Raw genomic sequence first — 24,815 nt, forward strand, 5'->3', positions numbered from 1 at the left:
TCGTGGTTGTGAGCGTCGCTCCTCCGCCCTCCGTTGTTGTTGGAGGGCGACTGCCTCCAACTGCCCAGTAGTGTCCTTCACGAGCCTCCTCCACAGAGGCCGATCTTGACACCGCTGGTACTAGTCATCGGCAAGTCCACTCAGCTCCACGTCCTCCCGTACCACATAACTCCATCTCTTCTCTAGCCCGTGCCGGGCCCGTTTAGCCCCCTCTATCCGGCCGAACAAAAGCTGTTTAGGCATGCGGTGGCTGGGCATGCGGGCTACATGACCCAGCCAACGCAGCCTTGCCTGCCGGAGGAGCTCACCGATGGGACTTTGCCCAGATCTTTCAAGGATTTGTGAGCTCCTCACACAATCCAGCCTGGTTAAACCCAGGATGGATCGTAGGCAGGCCAGCCTAAATGTTTCCAACCGGCGAAGATGCTCTATTAGGGGGGTCCACGTTTCGCAAGCGTAGAGAAGGGAAGGAATGACTGTGGCCGAGAAGACCTGAAGCTTCGTGCGGAGCGACAATCCAGGTAGCTTCTACACAGCGTTACGCAACCGATGAAAAGACAATGCCGCTCGACTGATTCGGAGTGAGACCTCTGCTGTTAAACTGGAGCCGGTCATAAGCACACTGCCCAAGTATGGAAAACTCTCCACTCTCTCCACTACTGCCCCATCACCGATTGGGAGTTGTGGGGGTGGAGTGTCCGATGGTACAAAATATCCAGGCAGGTGCTTAGTTTTGGTGGGGCTGATGGTAAGGCCCCACCCACCTCTTAGTGGCACGCTCCAGGTTCATCAACAGCGCCTCCAACTCCTCTTCTGAATGAGCAGCAATTACCAAATCATCGGCATACATAACGTGGTTTACCAATAGGGAGCCATCCCTTGACCGCACCCGGGCATCGATCAGCCTCCCATTATATCTGTACCAAATGGAAATTCCCCCGGTACAGCCATTGAAGGCTTCACGAACAACGCGGTCAAAATAGATGTTAAATAATGTGGGAGCCAGAGGACATCCCTGTCGCACCCCAAGGTGTACAGGGAACGGCTCCGACTCCCGGCCACGTAGTTTTACCCGGGCCCGCGCACCAGCAGCAGCACACATGCACAAGCACAGCAGCAGTAGCAGCAGCAGCACACACACAAACACAGCAGCAGCAGCAGCACACACACACAAACACAGCACCAGCAGCAGCACACATGCACAAGCACAGCAGCAGCAGCAGCACACATGCACAAACACAGCAGCAGCAGCAGCACACACACACAAACACAGCACCAGCAGCAGCACACATGCACAAGCACAGCAGCAGCAGCAGCAGCAGCAGCAGCACAAACACAGCAGCAGCAGCACACACACACAAACACAGCACCAGCAGCACACATGCACAAGCACAGCAGCAGCACACACACAAACACAGCACCAGCAGCAGCACACATGCACAAACACAGCAGCAGCAGCAGAAGCAGCGCACGCTCGCGCGCTCCCACACGGCGGCATTACCCTCTCGATGGCGTCCATCTCGTCGGGCGTGACCTGGATGACCTGCGGCCGGTCTGCGCCCGGCTCGTCGGCGCCGGGCTCCTCGGCGCCCTCCTCGCCCGGCTCGTTGAGCATGTGGATGAACTCCTCCTGGTACTGGCTGATCTCCTGCTAGGCCGCAAGCAAAACGTGCAAAACGTGCAGAGCAGGGGCTCAACGACTTGGGGGAAGAGATGCAATTGCGATTATTTTCTGACAGATATTGCGATTTGATTCGCGAATAAATGTTTTGAAGTCAAGCTGCAGTTGAATATTCACTGTGTAATAGATTTAAAACACGTGATGGAGCATTACCACGTGATACCATCAACATATGAACTGCACTATATATTCTAATGCAAGGATGATAATTTAAATGTTTTAATTGAAATAGAACAATCAAACATAGAACAATTGTTAAGTTGAATCAAAAAAAGTTATGATAACAAAAAAAAAATCCAAGAAGAAAGGGGACTTTTCAAATCGGAAAAAAAAAATCGCTGCCTTTGCGATTTGCTAATCGTGTTGTTGCGTGGGCGACGCGTGGGAGCGACGCATGTGCGACGTGTGTGCGACATGTGTGTGCGACGCGTGTGAGCGACGCGTGTGTGCGATGCGTGTGCGACGCGTGTGCGACGCGTGTGCGACGCGTGTGCGACGCGTGTGAGCGACGCGCGTGTGCGATGCGTGTGCGATGCGTGTGCGATGCGTGTGCGACGCGTGTGAGCGACGCGCGTGTGCGACGCGTGTGCGACGCGTGTGCGACGCGTGTGCGACGCGTGTGAGCGACGCGCGTGTGCGATGCGTGTGCGATGCGTGTGCGACGCGTGTGCGACGCGTGTGCGACGCTCACCGCAAGCAGCTGAGGGTTCTGGACGCCCAGCTCCTGCAGCAGGGCGGGCAGCAGGCCGGGGTTCTGCTGCACGGCGCGCCGCATGTAGCGGAACTGTGCCTGGTTCCGCAGGTACTCCAGCGGGTTGCCTGCAACAAACACGCAGGTCCACCCCGGGCAGCCTTCAGCAGATTGTTGGGGCAAGTGGCACGTGGCACACGAGGGGGCGGGTGGCCAGCACCACGCCCGGCCGGCTTTGTCTCCCCAGTGGCGATGTTTACTACACGTCGCACCGCGCACTCGTTTGAAGCTGAGTGGACCTAGGGGAGGCCCAGGACCGGTTCAGATAATCGTCACTGAAGTTAGCAGTGAGCGGGAATGGAACTCACACAGACACACACACACCCACCCCCACACACCCCCTCACCGGATCTGGAGCCCTGCGACGCGGTGCCACCGGTACTCGCCGTGCTGCTGCTGCTGGTGGTGCCCGAGGCGGCCGGGGCGCTGGGCGCGGAAGCCGCCTGCCGCTGCTGCTGCCGCTGCTGCTGGCTCTCAGCGGGAGCGTCTGCAGCCAGCCCCTCGCCTTCCTGCATGCCCTGTAGCAGCAGCAGTAGCAGCAGCAGCAGTAGCAGCAGTAGTAGCAGTAGCAGCAGCAGCAGTAGCAGTAGCAGCAGCAGTAGCAGCAGCAGCAGCAGCAGCAGCAGCAGTAGCAGCAGCAGCAGTAGCAGCAGCAGCAGTAGCAGCAGCAGTAGCAGTAGCAGCAGCAGTAGCAGCAGCAGCAGTAGCAGCAGTAGCAGCAGCAGTAGCAGCAGCAGCAGTAGCAGCAGTAGCAGTAGCAGCAGTAGCAGTAGCAACAGCAGCAGTAGCAGCAGCAGTAGCAGCAGCAGCAGTAGAAGCAGCAGCAGCAGCACGATGACACACGCGGTCAGCGCAGAGGCCCGGCACAGACGCTCACTGCAGGCTCATCGGCCGTGTGGGGCGCCGTCGAGCAGAGCGGCGCCACTTGTGGTGGTGGAGAGGGGGGTTGGGGTGATGCGCGCGAGTGGGGTTGTGGTTGGTGCGTGGTAGTGCGTGGTAGTGCGAGGTAGCGCGTGGTAGTGCGTGGTGGTGCGTGGGTGCGAGGTAGCGCGTGTGGTGACCGTGCGGTTAGCGTGCTGCTGCGTTGGCGGGCGTGGCTCTGTGAGTATCCGTGTCAGTGTGGCTCTGTGAGTGTCAGTGTGGCTCTGTGTGTAGCTGTGTGGCTCTGAGTAGCTGTGTGGCTCTGTGAGTAGCAGTGTGGCTCTGTGTGTAGCTGTGTGGCTCTGTGTGTAGCTGTGTGGCTCTGTGAGTAGCGGTGTCAGTGTGGCTCTGTGAGTGTCAGTGTGGCTCTGTGTGTGGCTGCTCGTGTGGCTCTATGAGTAGTAGTGTGGCTCTGTGTGTAGCAGTGTGGCTCTGTGTGTGGCTGCTCGTGTGGCTCTGTGAGTAGCAGTGTGGCTCTGTGTGTAGCAGTGTGGCTCTGTGAGTAGCTGTGTGGCTCTGTGAGTAGCGGTGTGGCTCTGTGAGTAGCGGTGTGGCTCTGTGTGTGGCTGCTCGTGTGGCTCTGTGTGTAGCTGTGTGGCTCTGTGAGTAGCAGTGTGGCTCTGTGTGTGGCTGCTTGTGTGGCTCTGTGTGTAGCTGTGTGGCTCTGTGAGTAGCTGTGTGGCTCTGTGAGTAGCTGTGTGGCTCTGTGTGTAGCAGTGTGGCTCTGTGTGTAGCAGTGTGGCTCTGTGTGTAGCAGTGTGGCTCTGTGTGTAGCAGTGTGGCTCTGTGTGTAGCAGTGTGGCTCTGTGTGTAGCAGTGTGGCTCTGTGTGTAGCAGTGTGGCTCTGTGTGTAGCAGTGTGGCTCTGTGTGTAGCAGTGTGGCTCTTTGAGTAGCAGTGTGGCTCTGTGTGTAGTAGTGTGGCTCTGTGTGTAGCTGTGTGGCTCTGTGTGTAGCAGTGTGGCTGTGTGAGTAGCAGTGTGGCTCTGTGTGTAGCTGTGTGGCTCTGTGTGTAGCAGTGTGGCTCTGTGTGTAGCAGTGTGGCTCTGTGTGTAGCAGTGTGGCTCTGAGTAGCAGTGTGGCTCTGTGTGTAGTAGTGTGGCTCTGTGTGTAGCTGTGTGGCTCTGTGAGTAGCAGAGTGGCTCTGTGTGTAGCTGTGTGGCTCTGTGTGTAGCTGTGTGGCTCTGTGTGTAGCTGTGTGGCTCTGTGAGTAGCTGTGTGGCTCTGTGAGTAGCAGTGTGGCTCTGTGTGTAGCTGTGTGGCTCTGTGTGTAGCTGTGTGGCTCTGTGAGTAGCAGTGTGGCTCTGTGTGTAGCAGTGTGGCTCTGTGTTAAGCAGTGTGGCTCTGTGAGTAGCGGTGTGGCTCTGTGTGTAGCTGTGTGGCTCTGTGAGTAGCTGTGTGGCTCTGTGAGTAGCAGTGTGGCTCTGTGAGTAGCAGTATGGCTCTGTGAGTAGCAGTGTGGCTCTGTGAGTAGCAGTGTGGCTCTGTGAGTAGCAGTGTGGCTCTGTGAGTAGCTGTGTGGCTCTGTGTGTAGCTGTGTGGCTCTGTGTGTAGCTGTGTGGCTCTGTGTGTAGCTGTGTAGCTCTGTGAGTAGCAGTGTGGCTCTGTGAGTAGCTGTGTAGCTCTGTGTGTAGCTGAGTGGCTCTGTGAGTAGCAGTGTGGCTCTGTGAGTAGCAGTGTGGCTCTGTGTGTGGCTGTGTAGCTCTGTGTGTAGCTGTAGCTGTGTGTAGCTGTGTGTAGCTGTGTAGCTGTGTGTAGCTGTGTGTAGCTGTGTGTGGCTGTGTGTAGCTGTGTGTAGCTGTGTGTAGCTGTGTGTGGCTGTGTGTGGCTGTGTGTAGCTGTGTGGCTGTGTGTGGCTGTGTGTAGCTGTGTGGCTCTGTGAGTAGCTGTGTGGCTCTGTGAGTAGCGGTGTGGCTCTGTGTGTAGCGGTGTGGCTCTGTGAGTAGCTGTGTGGCTCTGTGTGTAGCAGTGTGGCTCTGTGAGTAGCAGTGTAGCTCTGTGTGTAGCTGTGTGGCTCTGTGAGTAGCAGTGTGGCTCTGTGTGTAGTAGTGTGGATCTGTGAGTAGCTGTGTGGCTCTGTGTGTGGCTGCTCGTGTGGCTCTGTGTGTAGCAGTGTGGCTCTGTGAGTAGCAGTGTGGCTCTGTGAGTAGCAGTGTGGCTCTGTGAGTAGCAGTGTGGCTCTGTGAGTAGCAGTGTGGCTCTGTGAGTAGCAGTGTGGCTCTGTGTGTAGCAGTGTGGCTCTGTGAGTAGCAGTGTGGCTCTGTGAGTAGCAGTGTGGCTCTGTGTGTAGCAGTGTGGCTCTGTGAGTAGCAGTGTGGCTCTGTGAGTAGCAGTGTGGCTCTGTGAGTAGCGGTGTCAGTGTGGCTCTGTGAGTAGCAGTGTGGCTCTGTGTGTAGCAGAGTGGCTCTGTGTGTAGCAGTGTGGCTCTGTGAGTAGCAGTGTGGCTCTGTGAGTAGCAGTGTGGCTCTGTGTGTAGCAGTGTGGCTCTGTGAGTAGCAGTGTGGCTCTGTGAGTAGCGATGTGGCTCTGTGAGTAGCGGTGTGGCTCTGTGTGTGGCTGCTCGTGTGGCTCTGTGTGTAGCTGTGTGGCTCTGTGAGTAGCAGTGTGGCTCTGTGTGTGGCTGCTCGTGTGGCTCTGTGTGTAGCTGTGTGGCTCTGTGAGTAGCTGTGTGGCTCTGTGAGTAGCTGTGTGGCTCTGTGTGTAGCAGTGTGGCTCTGTGTGTAGCAGTGTGGCTCTGTGTGTAGCAGTGTGGCTCTGTGTGTAGCAGTGTGGCTCTGTGTGTAGCAGTGTGGCTCTGTGTGTAGCAGTGTGGCTCTGTGTGTAGCAGTGTGGCTCTGTGTGTAGCAGTGTGGCTCTGTGTGTAGCAGTGTGGCTCTGTGTGTAGCAGTGTGGCTCTGTGAGTAGCAGTGTGGCTCTGTGTGTAGTAGTGTGGCTCTGTGTGTAGCTGTGTGGCTCTGTGTGTAGCAGTGTGGCTGTGTGAGTAGCAGTGTGGCTCTGTGTGTAGCTGTGTGGCTCTGTGTGTAGCAGTGTGGCTCTGTGTGTAGCAGTGTGGCTCTGTGTGTAGCAGTGTGGCTCTGTGAGTAGCAGTGTGGCTCTGTGTGTAGTAGTGTGGCTCTGTGTGTAGCTGTGTGGCTCTGTGAGTAGCAGAGTGGCTCTGTGTGTAGCTGTGTGGCTCTGTGTGTAGCTGTGTGGCTCTGTGAGTAGCAGAGTGGCTCTGTGTGTAGCTGTGTGGCTCTGTGTGTAGCTGTGTGGCTCTGTGTGTAGCTGTGTGGCTCTGTGAGTAGCTGTGTGGCTCTGTGAGTAGCAGTGTGGCTCTGTGTGTAGCTGTGTGGCTCTGTGTGTAGCTGTGTGGCTCTGTGAGTAGCAGTGTGGCTCTGTGTGTAGCAGTGTGGCTCTGTGTTAAGCAGTGTGGCTCTGTGAGTAGCGGTGTGGCTCTGTGTGTAGCTGTGTGGCTCTGTGAGTAGCTGTGTGGCTCTGTGAGTAGCAGTGTGGCTCTGTGAGTAGCAGTATGGCTCTGTGAGTAGTAGTGTGGCTCTGTGAGTAGCAGTGTGGCTCTGTGTGTAACAGTGTGGCTCTGTGAGTAGTAGTGTGGCTCTGTGAGTAGCAGTGTGGCTCTGTGAGTAGCTGTGTGGCTCTGTGTGTAGCTGTGTGGCTCTGTGTGTAGCTGTGTGGCTCTGTGTGTAGCTGTGTAGCTCTGTGAGTAGCAGTGTGGCTCTGTGAGTAGCTGTGTAGCTCTGTGTGTAGCTGAGTGGCTCTGTGAGTAGCAGTGTGGCTCTGTGAGTAGCAGTGTGGCTCTGTGTGTGGCTGTGTAGCTCTGTGTGTAGCTGTAGCTGTGTGTAGCTGTGTGTAGCTGTGTAGCTGTGTGTAGCTGTGTGTAGCTGTGTGTAGCTGTGTGTGGCTGTGTGTAGCTGTGTGTGGCTGTGTGTAGCTGTGTGTAGCTGTGTGTAGCTGTGTGTAGCTGTGTGTGGCTGTGTGTGGCTGTGTGTAGCTGTGTGGCTGTGTGTGGCTGTGTGTAGCTGTGTGGCTCTGTGAGTAGCTGTGTGGCTCTGTGAGTAGCGGTGTGGCTCTGTGTGTAGCGGTGTGGCTCTGTGAGTAGCTGTGTGGCTCTGTGTGTAGCAGTGTGACTCTGTGAGTAGCAGTGTAGCTCTGTGTGTAGCTGTGTGGCTCTGTGAGTAGCAGTGTGGCTCTGTGTGTAGTAGTGTGGCTCTGTGAGTAGCTGTGTGGCTCTGTGTGTGGCTGCTCGTGTGGCTCTGTGTGTAGCAGTGTGGCTCTGTGAGTAGCAGTGTGGCTCTGTGAGTAGCAGTGTGGCTCTGTGAGTAGCAGTGTGGCTCTGTGAGTAGCAGTGTGGCTCTGTGTGTAGCAGTGTGGCTCTGTGAGTAGCAGTGTGGCTCTGTGAGTAGCAGTGTGGCTCTGGTTGAGTAGCAGTGTGGCTCTGTGAGTAGCAGTGTGGCTCTGTGAGTAGCGGTGTCAGTGTGGCTCTGTGAGTAGCAGTGTGGCTCTGTGTGTAGCAGAGTGGCTCTGTGTGTAGCAGTGTGGCTCTGTGAGTAGCAGTGTGGCTCTGTGAGTAGCAGTGTGGCTCTGTGTGTAGCAGTGTGGCTCTGTGAGTAGCAGTGTGGCTCTGTGAGTAGCAGTGTGGCTCTGTGAGTAGCAGTGTGGCTCTGTGAGTAGCAGTGTGGCTCTGTGAGTAGCAGTGTGGCTCTGTGAGTAGCAGTGTGGCTCTGTGAGTAGCTGTGTGGCTCTGTGTGTAGCTGTGTGGCTCTGTGAGTAGCGGTGTCAGTGTGGCTCTGTGAGTAGCAGTGTGGCTCTGTGAGTAGCAGAGTGGCTCTGTGAGTAGCAGTGTGGCTCTGTGAGTAGCAGTGTGGCTCTGTGAGTAGCAGTGTGGCTCTGTGAGTAGCAGTGTGGCTCTGTGAGTAGCTGTGTGGCTCTGTGTGTAGCTGTGTGGCTCTGTGAGTAGCGGTGTCAGTGTGGCTCTGTGAGTAGCAGTGTGGCTCTGTGAGTAGCAGAGTGGCTCTGTGAGTAGCAGTGTGGCTCTGTGAGTAGCAGTGTGGCTCTGTGTGTAGCGGTGTGGCTCTGTGAGTAGCAGTGTAGCTCTGTGTGTAGCTGTGTGGCTCTGTGTGTAGCTGTGTGGCTCTGTGTGTAGCAGTGTGGCTCTGTGTGTAGCAGTGTGGCTCTGTGAGTAGCAGTGTGGCTCTGTGTGTAGCTGTGTGGCTCTGTGTGTAGTAGTGTGGCTCTGTGTGTAGCAGTGTGGCTCTGTGAGTAGCAGTGTGGCTCTGTGAGTAGCAGTGTGGCTCTGTGTGTAGCAGTGTGGCTCTGTGAGTAGCAGTGTGGCTGTGTGTAGCTGTGTGGCTCTGTGAGTAGCAGTGTGGCTCTGTGAGTAGCAGTGTGGCTCTGTGAGTAGCAGTGTGGCTCTGTGAGTAGCTGTGTGGCTCTGTGAGTAGCAGTGTGGCTCTGTGTGTAGCAGTGTGGCTCTGTGTGTAGCTGTGTGTAGCTGTGTGTAGCTGTGTGTAGCTGTGTAGCTGTGTGTAGCTGTGTAGCTGTGTGTAGCTGTGTGTAGCTGTGTAGCTGTGTGTAGCTGTGTGTAGCTGTGTAGCTGTGTGTAGCTGTGTAGCTGTGTGGCTCTGTGTATAGCTGTGTGTAGCTGTGTGTAGCTGTGTGTAGCTGTGTGCGTAGCGGCTGCTGTCGCGCACCGTGAGGAGGTACTCGACGGCGCGGTCGGGGTTGTTGAAGCTGGAGCGCAGCGCCGCCACGACGCGCTCGCGCTCGTAGCCCATGAGCACCATCTCCTGCACCATGTTCTCGTAGGCCTGGCCTGTCACTGCCAGCCGCACACAGCACACACACGCCACGCCCGTCACAATCGCAATCACCTCCAATCTGAGACATCTCCCATCAGAATCACAATCATCTCCCATCTGAGACATCTCCCGTCAGAATCACAATCATCTCCCATCTGAGACATCTCCCGTCAGAATCACAATCATCTCCCATCTGAGACATCTCCCATCAGAATCACAATCACCTCCAATCTGAGACATCTCCCATCAGAATAACAATCATCTCCCATCTGAGACATCTCCCATCAGAATCACAATCACCTCCAATCTGAGACATCTCCCATCAGAATCACAATCATCTCCCATCTAAAACATCTCCCCCATCAGAATCACAATCACAAGCGTGTACACAAGCGCGTACACAAGTGTGTACAAGCGAGTGGTGACCACGTCTGCTGCTGCCATCTAGTGGCAACTACCCAGAAAATAAAAAAGTAGCGTGTAAGGACGAAGCAGTCATGCCTCCATTCAATCCAACAACAACAATCCCTATAAGCCGAACTGAGTTTACAAAACGATACAATGTGGTCGGTGTTGAAAGGGTTCAGGTTGGCTCAACGGTGATGCTATCCACGGTGGTGATGCTAGCCATGGTGGTGGTGATGCTAGCCATGGTGGTGATGCTAGCCACGGCGGTGGTGATGCTAGCCATGGTGGTGGTGATGCTAGCCACGACGGTGGTGATGCTAGCCACGGTGGTGATGCTAGCCACGGCGGTGGTGATGCTAGCCATGGTGGTGGTGATGCTAGCCACGGTGGTGGAGATGCTAGCCATGGTGGTGGTGATGCTAGCCATGGTGGTGGTGACGCCAGCCACGGTGGTGGTGATGCTAGCCACGGTGGTGGTGATGCTAGCCATGGTGGTGGTGACGCTAGCCATGGTGGTGGTGATGCTAGCCACGGCGGTGGTGATGCTAGCCATGGTGGTGGTGACGCTAGCCACGGTGGTGGTGACGCTAGCCACGGTGGTGGTGATGCTAGCCACGGTGGTGGTGATGCTAGCCACGGTGGTGGTGACGCTAGCCACGGTGGTGGTGATGCTAGCCACGGTGGTGGTGATGCTAGCCACGGTGGTGGTGATGCTAGCCATGGTGGTGGTGACGCTAGCCATGGTGGTGGTGACGCTAGCCACGGTGGTGGTGACGCTAGCCACGGTGGTGGTGATGCTAGCCATGGTGGTGGTGACGCTAGCCATGGTGGTGGTGATGCTAGCCACGGCGGTGGTGATGCTAGCCACGGTGGTGGTGATGGTGATGCTAGCCACGGCGGTGGTGATGGTGATGCTAGCCACGGTGGTGGTGATGCTAGCCACGGTGGTGGTGACGCTAGCCACGGTGGTGGTGATGCTAGCCACGGTGGTGGTGATGCTAGCCATGGTGGTGGTGACGCTAGCCACGGTGGTGGTGACGCTAGCCACGGTGGTGGTGATGCTAGCCACGGTGGTGGTGATGCTAGCCACGGTGGAGGTGATGCTAGCCATGGTGGTAGTGACGCTAGCCATGGTGGTGGTGACGCTAGCCACGGTGGTGGTGACGCTAGCCACGGTGGTGGTGATGCTAGCCATGGTGGTGGTGACGCTAGCCATGGTGGTGGTGATGCTAGCCACGGTGGTGGTGATGCTAGCCACGGTGGAGGTGATGCTAGCCATGGTGGTAGTGACGCTAGCCATGGTGGTGGTGACGCTAGCCACGGTGGTGGTGACGCTAGCCACGGTGGTGGTGATGCTAGCCATGGTGGTGGTGACGCTAGCCATGGTGGTGGTGATGCTAGCCACGGTGGTGGTGATGCTAGCCACGGTGGTGGTGACGCTAGCCACGGTGGTGGTGATGCTAGCCATGGTGGTGGTGATGCTAGCCATGGTGGTGGTGATGCTAGCCATGGTGGTAGTGACGCTAGCCATGGTGGTGGTGACGCTAGCCACGGTGGTGGTGACGCTAGCCACGGTGGTGGTGATGCTAGCCATGGTGGTGGTGACGCTAGCCATGGTGGTGGTGATGCTAGCCACGGCGGTGGTGATGCTAGCCACGGTGGTGGTGATGGTGATGCTAGCCACGGCGGTGGTGATGGTGATGCTAGCCACGGTGGTGGTGATGCTAGCCATGGTGGTGGTGATGCTAGCCACGGTGGTGGTGATGCTAGCCATGGTGATGGTGATGCTAGCCATGGTGGTGATGCTAGCCATGGTGGTGGTGATGCTAGCCATGGTGGTGGTGATGCTAGCCATGGTGATGATGCTAGCCATGGTGGTGATGCTAGCCATGGTGGTGATGCTAGCCACGGTGGTGGTGATGCTAGCCACGGTGGTGATGCTAGCCATGGTGATGGTGATGCTAGCCATGGTGGTGATGCTAGCCATGGTGGTGGTGATGCTAGCCACGGTGGTGGTGATGCTAGCCATGGTGGTGATGCTAGCCACGGTGGTGGTGATGCTAGCCATGGTGGTGATGCTAGCCACGGTGGTGGTGATGCTAGCCATGGTGGTGATGCTAGCCATGGTGGTGATGCTAGCCATGGTGGTGGTGATGCTAGCCATGGTGGTGGTGATGCTAGCCATGGTGGTGATGCTAGCCACGGTGGTGGTGATGCTAGCCACGGTGGTGGTGATGCTAGCCATGGTGGTGATGCTAGCCACGGTGGTGATGCTAGCCACGGTGGTGGTGATGCTAGCCATGGTGGTGGTGATGCTAGCCATGGTGGTGGTGATGCTAGCCACGGTGGTGGTGATGCTAGCCATGGTGGTGGTGATGCTAGCCACGGTGGTGATGCTAGCCACGGTGGTGATGCTAGCCATGGTGGTGATGCTAGCCATGGTGGTGGTGATGCTAGCCACGGTGGTGATGCTAGCCACGGTGGTGATGCTAGCCACGGTGGTGGTGATGCTAGCCATGGTGGTGGTGATGCTAGCCATGGTGGTGGTGATGCTAGCCACGGTGGTGATGCTAGCCACGGTGGTGATGCTAGCCACGGTGGTGGTGATGCTAGCCATGGTGGTGATGCTAGCCACGGCGGTGGTGATGCTAGCCATGGTGGTGGTGATGCTAGCCACGACGGTGGTGGTGATGCTAGCCATGGTGGTGGTGATGCTAGCCACGACGGTGGTGGTGATGCTAGCCACGGTGATGGTGATGCTAGCCACGACGGTGGTGGTGATGCTAGCCATGGTGGTGGTGATGCTAGCCACGGTGGTGATGCTAGCCACGGTGGTGGTGATGCTAGCCACGGTGGTGATGCTAGCCATGGTGGTGGTGCTAGCCACGGTGGTGATGCTAGCCATGTGGTGGTGATGCTAGCCACGGTGGTGATGCTAGCCACGGTGGTGATGCTAGCCATGGTGGTGATGCTAGCCATGGTGGTGATGCTAGCCACGGTGGTGGTGATGCTAGCCATGGTGGTGATGCTAGCCACGGTGGTGGTGATGCTAGCCATGGTGGTGATGCTAGCCACGGTGGTGGTGATGCTAGCCATGGTGGTGATGCTAGCCACGGTGGTGGTGATGCTAGCCATGGTGGTGGTGATGCTAGCCACGGTGGTGGAGATGCTAGCCATGGTGGTGGTGATGCTAGCCATGGTGGTGGTGACGCCAGCCACGGTGGTGGTGATGCTAGCCACGGTGGTGGTGATGCTAGCCATGGTGGTGGTGACGCTAGCCATGGTGGTGGTGATGCTAGCCACGGCGGTGGTGATGCTAGCCATGGTGGTGGTGACGCTAGCCACGGTGGTGGTGACGCTAGCCACGGTGGTGGTGATGCTAGCCACGGTGGTGGTGATGCTAGCCATGGTGGTGGTGACGCTAGCCACGGTGGTGGTGATGCTAGCCACGGTGGTGGTGATGCTAGCCACGGTGGTGGTGATGCTAGCCATGGTGGTGGTGACGCTAGCCATGGTGGTGGTGACGCTAGCCACGGTGGTGGTGACGCTAGCCACGGTGGTGGTGATGCTAGCCATGGTGGTGGTGACGCTAGCCATGGTGGTGGTGATGCTAGCCACGGCGGTGGTGATGCTAGCCACGGTGGTGGTGATGGTGATGCTAGCCACGGCGGTGGTGATGGTGATGCTAGCCACGGTGGTGGTGATGCTAGCCATGGTGGTGGTGATGCTAGCCACGGTGGTGGTGACGCTAGCCACGGTGGTGGTGATGCTAGCCACGGTGGTGGTGATGCTAGCCATGGTGGTGGTGACGCTAGCCACGGTGGTGGTGACGCTAGCCACGGTGGTGGTGATGCTAGCCACGGTGGTGGTGATGCTAGCCACGGTGGAGGTGATGCTAGCCATGGTGGTAGTGACGCTAGCCATGGTGGTGGTGACGCTAGCCACGGTGGTGGTGACGCTAGCCACGGTGGTGGTGATGCTAGCCATGGTGGTGGTGACGCTAGCCATGGTGGTGGTGATGCTAGCCACGGCGGTGGTGATGCTAGCCACGGTGGTGGTGATGGTGATGCTAGCCACGGCGGTGGTGATGGTGATGCTAGCCACAGTGGTGGTGATGCTAGCCATGGTGGTGGTGATGCTAGCCACGGTGGTGGTGATGCTAGCCATGGTGATGGTGATGCTAGCCATGGTGGTGATGCTAGCCATGGTGGTGGTGATGCTAGCCATGGTGGTGGTGATGCTAGCCATGGTGATGATGCTAGCCATGGTGGTGATGCTAGCCATGGTGGTGATGCTAGCCACGGTGGTGGTGATGCTAGCCACGGTGGTGATGCTAGCCATGGTGATGGTGATGCTAGCCATGGTGGTGATGCTAGCCATGGTGGTGGTGATGCTAGCCACGGTGGTGGTGATGCTAGCCATGGTGGTGATGCTAGCCACGGTGGTGGTGATGCTAGCCATGGTGGTGATGCTAGCCACGGTGGTGGTGATGCTAGCCATGGTGGTGATGCTAGCCATGGTGGTGATGCTAGCCACGGTGGTGGTGATGCTAGCCATGGTGGTGATGCTAGCCACGGTGGTGGTGATGCTAGCCATGGTGGTGGTGATGCTAGCCATGGTGGTGATGCTAGCCACGGTGGTGGTGATGCTAGCCATGGTGGTGGTGATGCTAGCCATGGTGGTGATGCTAGCCACGGTGGTGGTGATGCTAGCCATGGTGGTGGTGATGCTAGCCATGGTGGTGATGCTAGCCATGGTGGTGGTGATGCTAGCCATGGTGGTGGTGATGCTAGCTACGGTGGTGGTGATGCTAGCCATGGTGGTGGTGATGCTAGCCACGGTGGTGATGCTAGCCATAGTGGTGGTGATGCTAGCCACGGTGGTGAAGCTAGCCACGGTGGTGGTGATGCTAGCCATGGTGGTGGTGATGCTAGCTACGGTGGTGGTGATGCTAGCCATGGTGGTGGTGATGCTAGTCACGGTGGTGATGCTAGCCACGGTGGTGGTGATGCTAGCCATGGTGGTGGTGATGCTAGCCATGGTGGTGGTGATGCTAGCCACGGTGGTGGTGATGCTAGCCATGGTGGTGATGCTAGCCACGGTGGTGGTGATGCTAGCCACGGTGGTGGTGATGCTAGCCATGGTGGTGGTGATGCTAGCCACGGTGGTGGTGATGCTAGCCATGGTGGTGGTGATGCTAGCCATGGTGGTGATGCTAGCCACGGTGGTGGTGATGCTAGCCACGGTGGTGGTGATGCTAGCCATGGTGGTGGTGATGCTAGCCATGGTGGTGGTGATGCTAGCCATGGTGGTGGTGATGCTAGCCATGGTGGTGGTGATGCTAGCCATGGTGGTGGTGATGCTAGCCACGGTGGTGGTGATGCTAGCCACGGTGGTGGTGATGCTAGCCACGGTGGTGGTGATGCTAGCCATGGTGGTGGTGGTGATGCTAGCCATGGTGGTGATGCTAGCCATGGTGGTGATGCTAGCCATGGTGGTGATGCTAGCCATGGTGGTGATGCTAGCCATGGTGGTGGTGATGCTAGCCACGGTGGTGGTGATGCTAGCCATGGTGGTGGTGATGCTAGCCATGGTGGTGGTGGTGATGCTAGCCATGGTGGTGGTGATGCTAGCCATGGTGGTGGTGATGCTAGCCATGGTGGTGGTGATGCTAGCCATGGTGGTGGTGGTGATGCTAGCCATGTGGGGTGATGCTAGCCATGGTGGGTGGTGGTGATGCTAGCCACGGTGGTGGTGATGCTATCCATGGTGGTGATGCTAGCCATGGTGGTGGTGATGCTAGCCACGGTGGTGATGCTATCCATGGTGGTGGTGATGCTAGCCACGGTGGTGATGCTATCCATGGTGGTGGTGATGCTAGCCATGGTGGTGGTGATGCTAGCCATGGTGGTGATGCTAGCCATGGTGGTGATGCTAGCCATGGTGGTGGTGATGCTAGCCATGGTGGTGATGCTAGCCACGGTGGTGGTGATGCTAGCCATGGTGGTGATGCTAGCCATGGTGGTGGTGATGCTAGCCACGGTGGTGGTGATGCTAGCCATGGTGGTGATGCTAGCCACGGTGGTGGTGATGCTAGCCATGGTGGTGATGCTAGCCATGGTGGTGGTGATGCTAGCCATGGTGGTGGTGATGCTAGCCACGGTGGTGATGCTAGCCATGGTGGTGGTGATGCTAGCCACGGTGGTGGTGATGCTAGCCATGGTGGTGATGCTAGCCACGGTGGTGGTGATGCTAGCCACGGTGGTGATGCTAGCCATGGTGGTGGTTATGCTAGCCACGGTGGTGGTGATGCTAACCATGGTGGTGATGCTAGCCACGGTGGTGATGCTAGCCACGGTGGTGATGCTAGCCACGGTGGTGAAGCTAGCCACGGTGGTGATGCTAGCCACGGTGGTGGTGATGCTAGCCATGGTGGTGGTGATGCTAGCCACGGTGGTGATGCTAGCCATGGTGGTGGTGATGCTAGCCACGGTGGTGGTGATGCTAGCCACGGTGGTGATGCTAGCCATGGTGGTGGTGATGCTAGCCACGGTGGTGATGCTAGCCATGGTGGTGATGCTAGCCATGGTGGTGATGCTAGCCATGGTGGTGGTGATGCTAGCCACGGTGGTGGTGATGCTAGCCATGGTGGTGGTGATGATGCTAGCCATGGTGGTGGTGATGCTAGCCATGGTGGTGGTGATGCTAGCCATGGTGGTGGTGATGCTAGCCATGGTGGTGGTGGTGATGCTAGCCATGGTGGGTGGTGATGCTAGCCACGGTGGTGATGCTAGCCATGGTGGTGGTGATGCAAGCCACGGTGATGATGCTAGCCATGGTGGTGGTGATGCTAGCCATGGTGGTGATGCTAGCCATGGTGGTGGTGATGCTAGCCACGGTGGTTGTGATGCTAGCCACGGTGGTGGTGATGCTAGCCATGGTGGTGGTGATGCTAGCCACGGTGGTGATGCTAGCCATGGTGGTGGTGATGCAAGCCACGGTGATGATGCTAGCCATGGTGGTGGTGATGCTAGCCATGGTGGTGATGCTAGCCATGGTGGTGGTGATGCTAGCCACGGTGGTGGTGATGCTAGCCACGGTGGTGGTGATGCTAGCCACGGTGGTGGTGATGCTAGCCACGGTGGTGGTGATGCTAGCCACGGTGGTGGTGATGCTAGCCACGGTGGTGGTGCTAGCCACGGTGGTGATGCTAGCCACGGTGGTGGTGATGCTAGCCATGGTGGTGATGCTAGCCATGGTGGTGGTGATGCTAGCCATGGTGGTGGTGATGCTAGCCATGGTGGTGGTGATGCTAGCCATGGTGGTGGTGATGCTAGCCATGGTGGTGGTGATGCTAGCCATGGTGGTGGTGATGCTAGCCATGGTGGTGATGCTAGCCATGGTGGTGGTGATGCTAGCCACGGTGGTGGTGATGCTAGCCATGGTGGTGATGCTAGCCATGGTGGTGATGCTAGCCATGGTGGTGATGCTAGCCATGGTGGTGGTGATGCTAGCCATGGTGGTGGTGATGCTAGCCATGGTGGTGATGCTAGCCACGGTGGTGATGCTAGCCACGGTGGTGGTGATGCTAGCCATGGTGGTGATGCTAGCCACGGTGGTGGTGATGCTAGCCATGGTGGTGATGCTAGCCATGGTGGTGGTGATGCTAGCCATGGTGGTGGTGATGCTAGCCATGGTGGTGGTGATGCTAGCCATGGTGGTGGTGATGCTAGCCATGGTGGTGATGCTCACGGTGGTGATGCTAGCCACGGTGGTGGTGATGCTAGCCATGGTGGTGATGCTAGCCACGGTGGTGGTGATGCTAGCCATGGTGGTGATGCTAGCCATGGTGGTGGTGATGCTAGCCATGGTGGTGGTGATGCTAGCCTTGGTGGTGATGCTAGCCATGGTGGTGGTGATGCTAGCCATGGTGGTGATGCTAGCCACGGTGGTGGTGATGCTAGCCATGGTGGTGATGCTAGCCATGGTGGTGGTGATGCTAGCCATGGTGGTGATGCTAGCCACGGTGATGGTGATGCTAGCCATGGTGGTGGTGATGCTAGCCACGGTGGTGGTGATGCTACCCTTGGTGGTGATGCTAGCCATGGTGGTGGTGATGCTAGCCATAGTGGTGGTGATGCTACCCTTGGTGGTGATGCTAGCCATGGTGGTGGTGATGCTAGCCACGGCGGTGGTGATGCTAGCCACGACGGTGGTGGTGGTGGTGCTAGCCACGACGGTGGTGGTGCCGTGCCGGTACCCAGCGTGGAGGAGGCGGCGTCGACGAGGCTGCCGCTGGCGCCGCTGGCGCCGGCAGGGGTGGGGGGCGTCGTCACCGCTGGGCTAGGAGGGGGGGGAGAGGGGGGGTGGAGGGGGGGGGGTGAAGGGGGAGGGAGGGGGCACGTGGGAGAGGGACCCACCGTCACACACCACACACACGCAGCACCACACACGCAGCACCACACACACGCAGCACCACACACACACGCAGCACCACACACACGCAGCACCACACACAGCACCACACACACAGCACCACACACACACAGCACCATACAACAACAACAACAACCGCCATTCGCCACTAAGTGGCGGTGACGTCACCACGATGCTTGTGCCAGGCCAAGTGCACCTTGAGGCCACGTGAAGTGTCGAAAGCCCGCTGGCAGGAGGTCACGGGGCAGACCCAGCAGGTGCCACGGGTCGACTGACCGAGATGACCGAGATGACTGGCTGATGCACCACCTGTGCCCCCTACTGTGCCAACTTGCTGTGCTTTAGCCACCCGGCGCTCCGCTCGTTGTTGTGAGCGTCGCTCCTCCGCCCTCCGTTGTTGTTGGAGGGCGACTGCCTCCAACTGCCCAGTAGCGTCCTTCACGAGCCTCCTCCACTGAGGCCGATCTTGACACCGCTGGTACCAGTCATCGGCAAGTCCACTCAGCTCCACGTCCTCCTGTACCACATCACTCCATCTCTTCTCCAGCCCGTGCCGCGCCCGTCTAGCCCCCTCGATCCGGCCGAACAAAAGCTGTTTAGGCATGCGGTGGCTGGGCATGCGGGCTACATGACCCAGCCAACGCAGCCTTGCCTGCCGGAGGAGCTCACTGATGGGACTTTGCCCAGATCTTTCAAGGATTTGTGAGCTCCTCACACAATCCAGCCTGGTTAAACCCAGGATGGATCGTAGGCAGGCCAGCCTAAATGTTTCCAACCGGCGAAGATGCTCCACCAGGGGGGTCCACGTCTCGCAAGCGTAGAGAAGGGAGGGAATGACCGTGGCCGAGAAGACCTGAAGCTTCGTGCGAAGCGACAGACCAGGTAGCTTCCACACAGCGTTACGCAACCGATGAAAAGATATTGCCGCTCGACTGATTCGGAGTGAGACCTCTGCTGATAGACTGGAGCCGGTCATAAGCACACTGCCCAGGTATGGGAAACTCTCCACTCTCTCCACAACTGCCCCATCACCAATTGGGAGTTGTGGGGGTGGAGTGTCCGATGGTACAAAATACCCAGGCAGGTGCTTAGTTTTGGTGGGGCTGATGGTAAGGCCCCACCTCTTAGTGGCACGCTCCAGTCTCAGCAGCAGCGTCTCCAACTCCTCCTCTGAGTGAGCAGCTATTACCAAATCATCGGCATACATAACGTGGTTGACCAATAGGGAGCCATCCCTTGATCGCACCCGGGCGTCGATCAGCCTCCCATTATATCTGTACCAAATGGAAATTCCCCCGGTACAGCTATTGAAGGCTTCACGAACTACGCGGTCAAAATAGATGTTAAATAATGTGGGAGCCAGAGGACATCCCTGTCGCACCCCAAGGTGTACAGGGAAAGGCTCCGACTCCCGGCCACGTAGTTTTACCCGGGCCCGCTCACCATCATGAAGGTCCTTAATGATCGTGAGCAGAGGGTCAGGGACTCCGAAAGCACGAAGAACAACCCAGAGCCCAGGCCTACTGATGGTATCATAGGCCTTGACCAGGTCAATAAAGCAGAGATGTAGGTCTTTTTGGAATTCCCTACACCTCTGCTGTAGCAGACGGACAGAAAATATGGCATCTGTGCAGGACCGCCCTTTCCACACAGCACCATACACACACAGCACCACACACACACAGCACCACACACACACACAGCACCACACACACACAGCACCACACACAGCACCACACACACACCACACACACACAGCACCACACACACACGCAGCACCACACACACGCAGCACCACACACACAGCACCACACACACACGCAGCACCACACACACACGCAGCACCACACACAGCACCACACACACACAGCACCATACACACACAGCACCACACACACACAGCACCACACACACACACAGCACCACACACACACACAGGACCACACACACACACAGCACCACACACACGCAGCACCACACACGCAGCACCACACACACGCAGCACCACCACACACACACAGCGCCACACACGCTGCGCCACACACACAGCACCACACACACAGCACCACACACACAGCACCACACACACACACAGCACCACACACACACAGCACCACACACACACAGCACCACACACACAGCACCACACACACAGCACCACACACACACAGCACAACACACACACAGCACCACACACACACAGCACCACACACACAGCACCACACACACGCAGCACCACACACACGCAGCACCACACACACACGCAGCACCACACACACGCAGCACCACACACACACGCAGCACCAACACACACAGCACCACACACACACAGCACCACACACACACACAGCACCACACACACAGCACCACACACACGCAGCACCACACACACACGCAGCACCACACACACACGCAGCACCACACACACAGCACCACACACACACACAGCACCACACACACAGCACCACACACACGCAGCACCGCACCACACACGCAGCACCACACACGCAGCACCACACACACACACAGCACAACACACACGCAGCACCACACACACGCAGCACCACACACACGCAGCACCACACACACACAGCACCACACACACACACCAGCACCACACACACACAGCACCACACACACACAGCACCACACACACGCAGCACCACACACACGCAGCACCACACACGCAGCACCACACACACGCAGCACCACACACACGCAGTACCACACACACACACAGCACCAGACACACACAGACCACACACACACACAGCACCACACACACACAGCACCACACACACAGCACCACACACACACACAGCACACACACACGCAGCACCACACACGCAGCACCCAACACGCAGCCCACACACACACGCAGCACCACCCACACACGCAGCACCACACACACAGCACCACACACACACAGCACCACACACACAGCACCACACACACACAGCACCACACACACAGGACCACACACACAGCACCACACACACACGCAGAACCACCACACACAGCACCACCACACACACGCAGCACCACACACACACACAGCACCACACACACAGCACCACACACACAGCACCACACACACACAGCACCACACACACAAACAGCACCACACACACACACAGCACCACACACACACACAGCACCACACACACACACAGCACCACACACACAGCACCACACACACAGCACCACACACGCACAGCACCACACACGCAGCACCACAGACTCAGCACCACACACACGCAGCACCACACACACGCAGCACCACACACACGCAGCACCACACACACACACAGCACCACACACACAGCACCACACACACACACACAGCACCAACACACACATACCCACCCACACAGCACACACACACACACAGCACCCACACGCAGCACCACACACACCACACAACACACACACAGCACCACACACACCGCACACACAGCACCACACACACTGCACACGCACCACACACACACAGCACACACACACAGCACCACACACCACAGCACCACACAGCAGCACCACACACACACAGCACCACACACACACAGCACCACACACACAGCACCACACACAGCACCACACCAGCAGCACCACCACACGCAGCACCACCACACACAGCACCACCACACACGCAGCACCACACATACACGCAGCACCACACACACACCAGCACCACCACACGCAGCACCACACACGCAGCACCACACACACAGCACCACACACACAGCACCACACACACAGCACCACACACAGCACCACACACACACAGCACCACACACACACAGCACCACACACACACCACACCACACAGCACCACACCACAGCACCACACACACAGCACCACACACACAGCACCACACACACAGCACCACACACACAGCACCACACACACACAGCACCACACACGCAGCACCACACACACAGCACCACACACACACAGCACCACACACACACATCACCACACACAGCACCACACACACACAGCACCACACACACACAGCACCACACACGCAGCACCACACAACAACAACAACAACCGCCATTCGCCACTAAGTGGCGGTGACGTCACCACGACGCTTGTGCCAGGCCATGTGCACCTTGAGGCCACGTGAAGTGTCGAACGCCCGCTGGCAGGAGGTCACGGGGCAGACCCAGGTGCCACGGGTCGACTGACCGAGATGACCGAGATGACTGGCTGATGCACCACCTGTACCCCCTACTGTACCAACTTGCTGTGCTTTAGCCACCCGGCGCTCCGCTCGTTGTTGTGAGCGTCGCTCCTCCGCCCTCCGTTGTTGTTGGAGGGCGACTGCCTCCAACTGCCCAGTAGCGTCCTTCACGAGCCTCCTCCACTGAGGCCGATCTTGACACCGCTGGTACCAGTCATCGGCAAGTCCAATCAGCTCCACGTCCTCCTGTACCACATCACTCCATCTCTTCTCTAGCCCGTGCCACGCCCGTTTAGCCCCCTCGATCCGGCCGAACAAAAGCTGTTTAGGCATGCGGTGGCTGGGCATGCGGGCTGCATGACCCAGCCAACGCAGCCTTGCCTGCCGGGGGAGCTCACTGATGGGACTTTGCCCAGATCTTTCAAGGACTTGTGAGCTCCTCACACAATCCAGCCTGGTTAAACCCAGGATGGATCGTAGGCAGGCCAGCCTAAATGTTTCCAACCGGCGAAGATGCTCCACTAGGGGGGTCCACGTTTCGCAAGCGTAGAGAAGGGAGGGAATGACCGTGGCCGAGAAGACCTGAAGCTTCGTGCGGAGCGACAGACCAGGTAGCTTCCACACAGCGTTACGCAACCGATGAAAAGATATTGCCGCTCGACTGATTCGGAGTGAGACCTCTGCTGATAAACTGGAGCCGGTCATAAGCACATTGCCCAGGTATGGGAAACTCTCCACTCTCTCCACAACTGCCCCATCACCAATTGGCAGTTGTGGGGGTGGAGTGTCCGATGGTACAAAATACCCAGGCAGGTGCTTAGTTTTGGTGGGGCTGATGGTAAGGCCCCACCTCTTAGTGGCACGCTCCAGTCTCAGCAGCAGCGTCTCCAACTCCTCTTCTGAATGAGCAGCTATTACCAAATCATCGGCATACATAACGTGGTTGACCAATAGGGAGCCATCCCTTGATCGCACCCGGGCATCGATCAGCCTCCCATTATATCTGTACCAAATGGATATTCCCCCGGTACAGCTATTGAAGGCTTGACGAACTACGCGGTCAAAATAGATGTTAAATAATGTGGGAGCCAGAGGACATCCCTGTCGCACCCCAAGGTGTACAGGGAAAGGCTCCGACTCCCGGCCACGTAGTTTTACCCGGGCCCGCTCACCATCATGAAGGTCCTTAATGATCGTGAGCAGAGGGTCAGGGACTCCGAAAGCACGAAGAACAACCCAGAGCCCAGTCCTACTGATGGTATCATATGCCTTGACCAGTTCAATAAAGCAGAGATGTAGGTCTTTTTGGAATTCCCTACACCTCTGCTGTAGCAGACGGACAGAAAATATGGCATCTGTACAGGACCGCCCTTTCCTGAAACCGCATTGGGGCTCCGCAAGCCTCTCCTCAGCGTGCCTAGCAAGGCGATGTTGAATAATCCTTGCCAGGACCTTACCCGGCACACTGAGGAGTGAGATGCCCCTGTAGTTGTTACAGTCGGTACGGTCCCCCTTCTTAAAGAGGGGGACCACCAGGGCATCCTTCCAGTCCTGCGGAACCCGTCCAGTGGTCCAGACTGTTGTTATGATGTCATATAGGGCAGTCTGTGCACAAACACCACCCTCCCTCAGCATTTCGCTTGGGAGATCATCTCTGCCCGGTGCCTTCCCTGGTCTCAGACTCCGGATCGCCCTCAGTACTTCCTCAACAGCTGGCACCTCAGCCAGCCACTCACAGGGGGTGACCTCTTCCAATATTTGAGGCACCGCAGCCTCAGCAGGGTTATCACCACTTTGTGCCATGATGTTTTCCTGGTTGAGAGAATTTCCCTCCCCCAGGACCTCACAGAAATGCTCAGCAAATCTGCAAACCTGTTCCTGGGGGTCGGAGATTGGATCACCGTTTTTTCCTCTAATGATGGTAATAGGTGTGGCGCTGCAAGTTACTTTTGTGATGGAGTTAAATAGTGATTTGTGATCACGGGCCACTGAGGCAGACTCCATCTCCTCAGCAACCCGCGACCACCACCCATCCTTACAGCGCCTTACGGCTCTCCGAACTTCCGAGCGAAGGCTGCGGTAAACCTCCACACACACAGCACCACACACACAGCACCACACACACAGCACCACACACATGCAGCACCACACACATGCAGCACCACACACACACAGCACCACCACACACACAGCACCACACACACACAGCACCACCACACACACAGCACCACAAAGACAAAGGTCCCCCGTATAGCCTTAACAGACTGTAGGGGCAAGTGCTGTTAGCGAGCACCTATGAAGGCCGGAACGGTACACGAGGCCAACACCACGCCCGGCCGCCTTTGTCTCCCCAGTGCCGATGTTTACACGCCGCACCAGGTACTCATTTGAGGCTTAGTCGACCTAGGGGAGGCCCAGGACCGGTTCAGATAATCGTCACTGGTGTTTGCTGTGAGCGGGAATCAAACCCGGGTCGCCAAGTTCGTAGTGCAGAGTAGCGCTAACCGCTACACCACCGCCCCTCCGCTACGGCGATCGTGTCCCCGACCCGCATTGCTGGCGATGGCTCGACTCAGACTTGGCTCGACTCAGACTTGGCTCCGGCTCAGGCCAGCCAGCTCAAAGTTGCGCGTCAGCC

The 24,815-nt window shown here is 57.5% G+C and overlaps 1 protein-coding gene and 1 long non-coding RNA gene across 2 annotated transcripts in view; one reads left to right on the plus strand and one right to left on the minus strand.

Moving 5' to 3' along the window:
• LOC133359095 (uncharacterized) overlaps positions 1–24,815 on the plus strand; it is a 172,358-nt gene that overhangs the window by 109,781 nt on the left and 37,762 nt on the right. The window lies entirely within an intron of this gene.
• The window catches only part of LOC133359076 (UV excision repair protein RAD23 homolog B-like), a 39,392-nt gene that overhangs the window by 3,714 nt on the left and 10,863 nt on the right, over positions 1–24,815 (minus strand). Inside the window, exons 5-9 of the mRNA XM_061577461.1 lie at positions 17,815–17,897; positions 9,039–9,166; positions 2,779–2,950; positions 2,373–2,500; positions 1,502–1,648 (exon numbers count right to left, since the gene is read on the minus strand). Coding sequence (XP_061433445.1) covers positions 1,502–1,648; positions 2,373–2,500; positions 2,779–2,950; positions 9,039–9,166; positions 17,815–17,897 — 658 coding nt within the window. The remainder of the gene's footprint in view (positions 1–1,501; positions 1,649–2,372; positions 2,501–2,778; positions 2,951–9,038; positions 9,167–17,814; positions 17,898–24,815) is intronic.

This window comes from Lethenteron reissneri, chromosome 64, assembly GCF_015708825.2.
Source record: "Lethenteron reissneri isolate LAM-NWPU_2019-01 chromosome 64, ASM1570882v1, whole genome shotgun sequence".
In the NCBI taxonomy this organism is placed as follows: domain Eukaryota; kingdom Metazoa; phylum Chordata; class Hyperoartia; order Petromyzontiformes; family Petromyzontidae; genus Lethenteron; species Lethenteron reissneri.